The sequence below is a fragment of the Sinocyclocheilus rhinocerous genome, unplaced genomic scaffold (genome assembly GCF_001515625.1).
Source record: "Sinocyclocheilus rhinocerous isolate Xijiao unplaced genomic scaffold, SAMN03320098_v1.1 scaffold7355, whole genome shotgun sequence".
Taxonomy (NCBI): Eukaryota; Metazoa; Chordata; class Actinopteri; order Cypriniformes; family Cyprinidae; genus Sinocyclocheilus; species Sinocyclocheilus rhinocerous.
The window spans coordinates 49,271-58,491 of record NW_015659699.1 but is presented as its reverse complement, the minus strand read 5'-3'; the positions used below and the strand labels follow the sequence as shown (position 1 = coordinate 58,491).

Sequence of the window (9,221 nt, the reverse complement as noted above, 5' to 3'; positions counted from 1 at the left end):
CACTTTTCTACTCCATTTTAAACGTTGTAAAATTTTAAACCAATTAAGCGCGGTCCACTGCTGCACACGTGCCACAATATCGATACGGGGCCAGCTGTATCGATGCTCGTATCGTCAAATCTCTGTGACGATACATCGTCGTATCGATATTTTGAACACAGCACTAACGTGTACCTCTCTGGATAAAAGTGTCTGCCAAATGCATAAATGTGAAACCTAAAGCCCCTGGTGCTGTGATTATTGTCTGTAAAGCTGCTTTGAAACAGTATGTATTGTGAAAAGTGCTATACAAATAAATGAACTGAAATTTTTGTTTAACTGTTTGTTTTTTAGGGTGGAAACGATGTGTGTGCAGCTGAAGGAGGTCGGAAACAAGGTGAACTTCATCAAGCGCTCTCTGCACACGCTGGATTCTCAAATCGGACACCTGCAGGATCTGTCGGCGCTCACGGTGGACACGCTAAAGGCACTGACCGCGCAGCGAGCGTCCGAGGCTAGCAAAGTGCACAACCAGATCACACGCGAGCTCAGCATCTCCAAGAACCTGGGGCCCGACGTGATGGGGCACTCGAAGTCGAGTGCGCTGGTGCGGTGCAGCGTGGGATTCCTGCCTCCCGCCGCCAGCATAGCAGAGTCTCTGTTTGGGGGCGGAGCTGAGGAGCGGCAGGGGGCGGAGCTTCCTCGGAGCCCAGAGGCTGGATCGAGGTCGGATCCGGCTCCAGCCACGTTCTTCGTCAGCACGCCGTCACAGCTCACCATCTCGCACACACACACGGAGCCGGCGCATGCCGCGGAGGAGTTCGGGGCCTTCGTGGGTGAGTATGAGGAGGAAGAGGAGGGTGTTTATGAGAGGAGTGATGGAGGCCCCCCAGTGGTGGTCGTGAGTGAGCCTGAGCGCGAGGGATACGTCAATCACGCCTTCGCTGATGACGAACACGACCCGCCCGAAAGAAACACGCCCCTTCCTCTGGCCCCTGAGCTCGGGCCCCGGGGCCCCCCGCGCTTCCGGAGAGACAGCCGCTGCAGACGTGCACTGAACAGACTCAGGCAGAGGAGCGGAGGTTTGGCTTCGGTCCACTGCTGGGAATAACCGTGACCCTTGACCCTCACCCCGTCCGCATGCCCCTGTGTGTGTTAGGGAGGGTGAGACGGGTGACCTCTGACCTCTGGCGGTGGTTTCATCTCAACCAGTTGCTTTGTACTAAATGTCCCTCGGGAGTGAATATAGTGCTGTGTGTGTCCGGTAGACTAAACTAACCCGGGCTGGTGCTGGTTAAGGGTTTGGTTAATGACGGGGTATTAAAGCTCAGTGTGATCGGAGGGAAACATTTAACAGGGTGACTGTAATCCACTGATGAATGTGTCATAATGCACAGATCCGATCTTTTGACCATATCTGATTTTTTTTTTGGCTGCCTGTTTACATTCACTTTAGACGCGACTGTTTTGTGTCTCTGAGCAACATGACGGTGATTCGTTCCTGAATGAATCAACTGTTTTAATGATTCGGTTCAGTCGCAATGACTCGCTTATTAACAGTGACTTGCTGCCACCTACTGGCGGTTTTAGTTTCACATTTAAAGTATCTTTTTATTATTTAAATAATTTCAAATAACAGTACTCACTGTTTTATGTTTAATATCAAAACATTATTTATGCATTTGTAACTGCAGGTTAAATGCATTCATGTCCTGCATTAAACTGTGTCTAAACACATCTAAACGCCACTTCAGATGCAGCTTCTGTGTTTCCTCTGCGCTGCACAGATTAATTTTGTTGATACTGATTTTATTTGCTTGGTTACAGCCCAGATGTCTTATTAGGAATTTGACTCAAAAGAGGATGCACACTTTTAGAAAAATAGCTTTATAAAAGTAAAAATGCCCATAAAAGGTAAAAATCTATTTAAACTTATTGGAAAATATAAATTTCTATCAGTGTGAATTGACCAGCACACAGAATATGAAGAATATCAAAAACTTTAGGAGTCAGCTCTTAAGATATCAGCACAATAACACACTCAGAAAGCAAGCGCGTTTATCCACAGTGGAGAGAGAGCGCAGGGTTGCCAGGTTGACGACAGATAAGTAGCACACTTAGCAGATATTTCCGTATTGCGCAAGTGTGAAGCTCTGTTTCGGGGATTACGTCTCTTTATATCAGGCAACCCAGTTGTGTTCCTCTGCGGCCAGATTAAACCTTGTTGTAGCCTATATATGCTCTATTCATTATTTTTTAGAAACCTCGCACTTTTCTACTCCATTTTAAACGTTGTAAAATTTTAAACCAATTAAGCGCGGTCCACTGCTGCACACGTGCCACAATATCGATACGGGGCCAGCTGTATCGATGCTCGTATCGTCAAATCTCTGTGACGATACATCGTCGTATCGATATTTTGAACACAGCACTAACGTGTACCTCTCTGGATAAAAGTGTCTGCCAAATGCATAAATGTGAAACCTAAAGCCCCTGGTGCTGTGATTATTGTCTGTAAAGCTGCTTTGAAACAGTATGTATTGTGAAAAGTGCTATACAAATAAATGAACTGAAATTTTTGTTTAACTGTTTGTTTTTTAGGGTGGAAACGATGTGTGTGCAGCTGAAGGAGGTCGGAAACAAGGTGAACTTCATCAAGCGCTCTCTGCACACGCTGGATTCTCAAATCGGACACCTGCAGGATCTGTCGGCGCTCACGGTGGACACGCTAAAGGCACTGACCGCGCAGCGAGCGTCCGAGGCTAGCAAAGTGCACAACCAGATCACACGCGAGCTCAGCATCTCCAAGAACCTGGGGCCCGACGTGATGGGGCACTCGAAGTCGAGTGCGCTGGTGCGGTGCAGCGTGGGATTCCTGCCTCCCGCCGCCAGCATAGCAGAGTCTCTGTTTGGGGGCGGAGCTGAGGAGCGGCAGGGGGCGGAGCTTCCTCGGAGCCCAGAGGCTGGATCGAGGTCGGATCCGGCTCCAGCCACGTTCTTCGTCAGCACGCCGTCACAGCTCACCATCTCGCACACACACACGGAGCCGGCGCATGCCGCGGAGGAGTTCGGGGCCTTCGTGGGTGAGTATGAGGAGGAAGAGGAGGGTGTTTATGAGAGGAGTGATGGAGGCCCCCCAGTGGTGGTCGTGAGTGAGCCTGAGCGCGAGGGATACGTCAATCACGCCTTCGCTGATGACGAACACGACCCGCCCGAAAGAAACACGCCCCTTCCTCTGGCCCCTGAGCTCGGGCCCCGGGGCCCCCCGCGCTTCCGGAGAGACAGCCGCTGCAGACGTGCACTGAACAGACTCAGGCAGAGGAGCGGAGGTTTGGCTTCGGTCCACTGCTGGGAATAACCGTGACCCTTGACCCTCACCCCGTCCGCATGCCCCTGTGTGTGTTAGGGAGGGTGAGACGGGTGACCTCTGACCTCTGGCGGTGGTTTCATCTCAACCAGTTGCTTTGTACTAAATGTCCCTCGGGAGTGAATATAGTGCTGTGTGTGTCCGGTAGACTAAACTAACCCGGGCTGGTGCTGGTTAAGGGTTTGGTTAATGACGGGGTATTAAAGCTCAGTGTGATCGGAGGGAAACATTTAACAGGGTGACTGTAATCCACTGATGAATGTGTCATAATGCACAGATCCGATCTTTTGACCATATCTGATTTTTTTTTTGGCTGCCTGTTTACATTCACTTTAGACGCGACTGTTTTGTGTCTCTGAGCAACATGACGGTGATTCGTTCCTGAATGAATCAACTGTTTTAATGATTCGGTTCAGTCGCAATGACTCGCTTATTAACAGTGACTTGCTGCCACCTACTGGCGGTTTTAGTTTCACATTTAAAGTATCTTTTTATTATTTAAATAATTTCAAATAACAGTACTCACTGTTTTATGTTTAATATCAAAACATTATTTATGCATTTGTAACTGCAGGTTAAATGCATTCATGTCCTGCATTAAACTGTGTCTAAACACATCTAAACGCCACTTCAGATGCAGCTTCTGTGTTTCCTCTGCGCTGCACAGATTAATTTTGTTGATACTGATTTTATTTGCTTGGTTACAGCCCAGATGTCTTATTAGGAATTTGACTCAAAAGAGGATGCACACTTTTAGAAAAATAGCTTTATAAAAGTAAAAATGCCCATAAAAGGTAAAAATCTATTTAAACTTATTGGAAAATATAAATTTCTATCAGTGTGAATTGACCAGCACACAGAATATGAAGAATATCAAAAACTTTAGGAGTCAGCTCTTAAGATATCAGCACAATAACACACTCCGCAAAATATCGTCTAATTATCGTTATCGATAAAATCCCAGAAAATATTGAGATATTATTTTTTTGTCAATATCGCACACCCCTAGACACGACTGCTATCCCATATCTGCGTTTACATTACATTAATTACCGCCCAAAGTGATTGTCTGCAGTGATCGCTTTACTATGCACATGGTAGAATTATTACTATTAAAATTATTTATATAATTCACGTCAAGCCTGTTGGTTTAATTACAAAAACTTTTAAGTTGCCACTTCTTTGCTGAGAAATATAATGTAGCTTTTAGCTGTTGTATTTATGAATTGATGTGGCAGGGGTTGAAAACCATCTCAATAAAATATGAGCGCAAACAGCATTAAAACGCTATCTTTATAAGCAAACCTGTCGCCCTCGCATTGGGATTTCTGCGTGTTTAGACGTAGGTCAGATGTCCAGATATCGGATATGTATCTGATTAAAATCCACATTTGGAAGTGGTTCAGATCAGATGCGGAAAAATCGGATCTCGTGCAGATTTCTGTGTTCACACGTGTGCGACAAATTCTGATCTGTGTCTGATGCAAGCAAAAAAGCTTTCTTGTGCCAGTGTAAACGTCTGTAATGCTTTGAACTCATTTTTCTCCAAAGGTCACAAGGATGATCCTGAGGGTCAGAGGTCGTTCCCTGAAGAGGCTGCTGTGAGCGGCCGGCAGTCGAGTCCCTCCAGAAAGGCTCGGGATGCGGTGAGTCAGTGTTGTTTTCTGGATGTTAAAGATGATGATTCTCTGGTTTGGCTCAATCCGGTGTGTTTCTGCAGGCGGCAGCGGCGCAGTGTCACATGCGGACGGTGAACTCATATGCTGGCTTCACCGAGTTCGACCGAAACCCTTCGTTCCTGCATCCAGAGTCCAGTGAGTGCAGCGTTACGCAACACCAGACGCTTTAGACATTAACCGTGATCCAGCATCACGAGCACAAACGCCCCCTGCTGGGCGCAGCTACACACTCTTCTCTTGATGTGAAAACATTCATGGCATCTCTCTATCTGTGTCTATGTGTGTGTGTGTATCTGTGTCTGTGTGTGCATGTCTGTGTGTGCGTGTCTGTGTCTGTGTGTGTGTCTGTCTGTGTGCGTGTCTGTCTGTGTGCGTGTCTGTCTGCGTGTCTGTGTCTGTCTGTGTGCGTGTCTGTCTGTGTGCGTGTCTGTCTGCGTGTCTGTGTCTGTCTGTGTGCGTGTCTGTCTGTGTGCGTGTCTGTCTGCGTGTCTGTGTCTGTCTGTGTGCGTGTCTGTCTGTGTGCGTGTCTGTCTGCGTGTCTGTGTCTGTCTGTGTGCGTGTCTGTCTGTGTGCGTGTCTGTCTGCGTGTCTGTGTCTGTCTGTGTGCGTGTCTGTCTGTGTGCGTGTCTGTCTGCGTGCGTGTCTGTGTCTGTCTGCGTGTCTGTCTGTGTGCGTGTCTGTCTGCGTGTCTGTGTCTGTCTGTGTGTCTGTCTGTGTGCGTGTCTGTGTGTCTGTCTGTGTGCGTGTCTGTCTCTGTCTGTGTGTGTGTGTCTGTCTGTGTGTGTCTGTGTGCGTGTCTGTCTGTGTCTCTGTCTGTGTGTACGTGTCTGTCTGTGTGCGTGTCTGTCTGTGTGCGTGTCTGTGTGTCTGTCTGTGTGCGTGTCTGTCTCTGTCTGTGTGTGTGTGTGTGTGTGTGTGTGTCTGTCTGTCTCTGTCTGTGTGTGTGTGTGTGTGTGTGTGTGTCTGTCTGTCTCTGTCTGTGTGTGTGTGTGTGTGTGTGTGTGTCTGTCTGTCTCTGTCTGTGTGTGTGTGTGTGTGTGTGTGTGTCTGTCTGTCTCTGTCTGTGTGTGTGTGTGTGTGTGTGTGTGTCTGTCTGTCTCTGTCTGTGTGTGTGTGTGTGTGTGTGTGTGTCTGTCTGTCTCTGTCTGTGTGTGTGTGTGTGTGTGTGTGTGTTCCAGCGCTCGGTAAGCAGGAGAGGACGCGTGTGTCGCTGGAGGACGTCTCTCGTTATGAGGATCTGCTGCTGGTCAGTCAAACACACAGCGACACACACCAAAGTGTTTAAGAGAAACAGGATTCACACACGCGCCGTAACTCTGTCTGTCTTTCATTCTCAGGGGAAATCAACTCAATCCAACAGACTGTGAGTAACTGTGTGTGTGTGTGGAATATTCTGACAACTAATAAAGTGATTGTGTTTTCATGATTGAACATTGCTGTAATTTACTAGCACTTCTGTCATAGTGTACTAGTTTCATTATACTTGTGAAGGCTACAATTATATAGTGAAATATATGGTGTTATATATAGATATCTGTGTGATTTCACTATGGATGGATTACCCAGTGCAACCTGTTTAGGGCACAATACCAAATGTGACCCTGGTCTTAAGTCGCTGGGGTATATTTGTAGCAGTAACCAAAAATACATTGTATGGGTCAAAATTATACATTTTTCTTTTATGCCAAAAATCATTAGGATATTAAGTAAAGATCATGTTCCATGAAGATATTTTGTAATTTTCAAATAGTTGTATCTCAGCCAAATATTGTCCTATCCTAACAAACCATACATCAATGGAAAGCTTATTTATTCAGAAAATTCAAATAAAAAAATTGACCCTTATGACTGGTTTTGTGCTCCAGGGTCACATATATATGAGTGTGATTTATTTTTATATGTGATTTTCTTGTTTGTTTTCAGGAGTCCAGGAGATGACATCTCAAACAGTGAGTGTTTCATCACATCTAATGATCATCTGATGACAGCTGAACTGATCCTGCTTTACTCTGACCGTGTGTGTGTGTGTGTGATTCAGCTGCAGGTCTGTACGCCGGGCGACACACACACCTGGGGCCGCGTAAGGACTGTAAGTCTGACCCCTGCTGGTCTCTCTCAGCGCTGCACTTACACATACAGTACTACACTACACTGACAGCATCAGGAACACGGTAATACCGTGGTATTTTGTGTGTTGTTCTGCTCATTCTTTGCTCTGTGTGTCTGTGGAGCAGCGATCGGTTCTCCGTTCAAGCCCATGGAGAGTTATCAGTATTCAGGTCAGTGTTTCTGTCAGTCCGTCCAACTAAAGCATAAACGTGTCCTGATTCGAACCCGACCCACGACACCTCGCTCAAACACACACTGTAATGAGAGCGTGTTTAGCGGGCCGAGGCGCGGTGGTGTGACGTGTACTGACATCAGCCCTGTGTGTGTGTGTGTGTGTGTGTCAGCGGTGGAGCGTAATAACCTGATGCGGTTGTCTCAGAGTATTCCATTCACCCCAGTGCCCCCTAGAGGTAAGACGCAGCACTGCCCTCCTGTCTCTCTCTGTCCCATCAGGCTTTGCTGTTTATCATGTAGTTCTGGGCGGCGTGACGGTAGTGATTGGTTTTTACATGTGAGAGAAGAAACATGGAGGGATATTAAAATACATCAGACAAATGTGCAAAGATTCTTAACTCAAGATACATTTACTGGAGTATGACAAAATATAAAGCCTTGTTTTCTGAGAAATAAATAGTGTAGTTTAGGATTAAAACAAAAACAAATATCTGCCAATGAGCTCCGAAAAGCCAACCTAATTCAAATGGAAAACGTTTGGCAGATATTTGTTCTTGTTTTAATCATAAACTTGCTTGATTTTGTTCAGTATCTCAAAAAAAGAGGAAGAGATTAATTTTTTGCAGTTCATGCAACACTCAATGCCACGACTTTATGAATTTAAGACTCTCTGCTTCTTTTTACGCTTCAATTTGTGGAAGGGTGAATTATGACTTTTGATTACCTTTTTAAGACCCACAGAAACCCTGAAATATAGCTGCTCTAAAAAGACAATTGTGTCAATATACAGTTCAGTTCAGGTCATTAACAGTCAATTTAATTTCAATCAGTCTGATCTCAGTTTAATAATATCAGTCTGACTGTTTTAAATCTTTAGTTTCAAACTTGTGAATCTGTTTTTACACTGTTGTACATTTGATATGGATCAGCTGATTTTTGCTTTGAATCCATCAAATTCCAAATAAACAGAAAATAATTAAATCAGATGAAGCAGCTTTTTGTTTGTAAAAGACTAAACTCACTGGATTATAAAAAATAGACAGTAAAACATGATTATTTACAATTAGAACCATTTTTCATTACATTTCCAACCACAAAACGTTACACAGAATTGCTTGACGTAAGGTGTAGTTCGCGCCGCCCAGCCCTACGCTGTATTTGTTTGGTGAGATTGTGTGTTTGCGAGGTCAGTTGCGTGTTTATGCGTGTCGTTCTCATGTTTGCGTGTCGTACAGGTGAACCGGTGACCGTGTACCGTCTGGAGGAGAGCTCTCCCAACACCATCAACAACAGCATGTCGTCGTGGGCTCAGCGCGGTCTCTGTGCTAAGATCGAGTTCCTCAGTAAAGAGGAGATGGGTGGAGGCCTGCGGCGGGCGCTGAAGGTGCTCTGCACCTGGTCCGAGTACGACATGCTGAAGCCTGGACACCTGTACATCGTCAAGTCCTTCCTACCTGAGGTTGTCAACACCTGGCAGAGCATTTACAGAGAGGACACAGTCCTGCACCTCTGTCTCAGGGTACGATCAAACACACACACACACACTCACACAAACTACTCAAACACTTCTGATTGTGGTGTGAATCTCAAAGGTTTCTTTACCTTGTTTAAACCCACATTTAGCGTTGTCCCGGATGAGCGAACGAGCACTGATTTCTGTGCAAGACGCCACTGAAACGGTGTTTGTGTTTGTGTTGTGAACAGGAAATACAGCAGCAGAGAGCAGCTCAGAAACTCACGTTTGCCTTCAATCAGATCAGACCCAAAACCATCCCGTACTCACCCAGGTCACTCACTCACTCACTCACACAGACACACACTCACTCACTCACTCACTCACACAGACACTCACTCACTCACTTACTCACACAGACACACACACACACACACACACACACACACACACACTCACT

At 46.0% G+C, this 9,221-nt stretch overlaps 1 protein-coding gene across 1 annotated transcript in view; it reads left to right on the top strand.

Moving 5' to 3' along the window:
- The window catches only part of trpm7 (transient receptor potential cation channel, subfamily M, member 7), a 52,985-nt gene that overhangs the window by 38,681 nt on the left and 5,083 nt on the right, over positions 1–9,221 (top strand). The window contains 13 exon segments of the mRNA XM_016532782.1: positions 334–1,079; positions 2,437–2,512; positions 2,581–3,062; positions 4,898–4,992; positions 5,067–5,160; positions 6,204–6,271; positions 6,363–6,388; positions 6,949–6,974; positions 7,064–7,114; positions 7,260–7,304; positions 7,479–7,544; positions 8,544–8,827; positions 9,013–9,095. Of these exon segments, the coding sequence (XP_016388268.1) occupies positions 334–1,079; positions 2,437–2,512; positions 2,581–3,062; positions 4,898–4,992; positions 5,067–5,160; positions 6,204–6,271; positions 6,363–6,388; positions 6,949–6,974; positions 7,064–7,114; positions 7,260–7,304; positions 7,479–7,544; positions 8,544–8,827; positions 9,013–9,095 (2,142 nt within the window).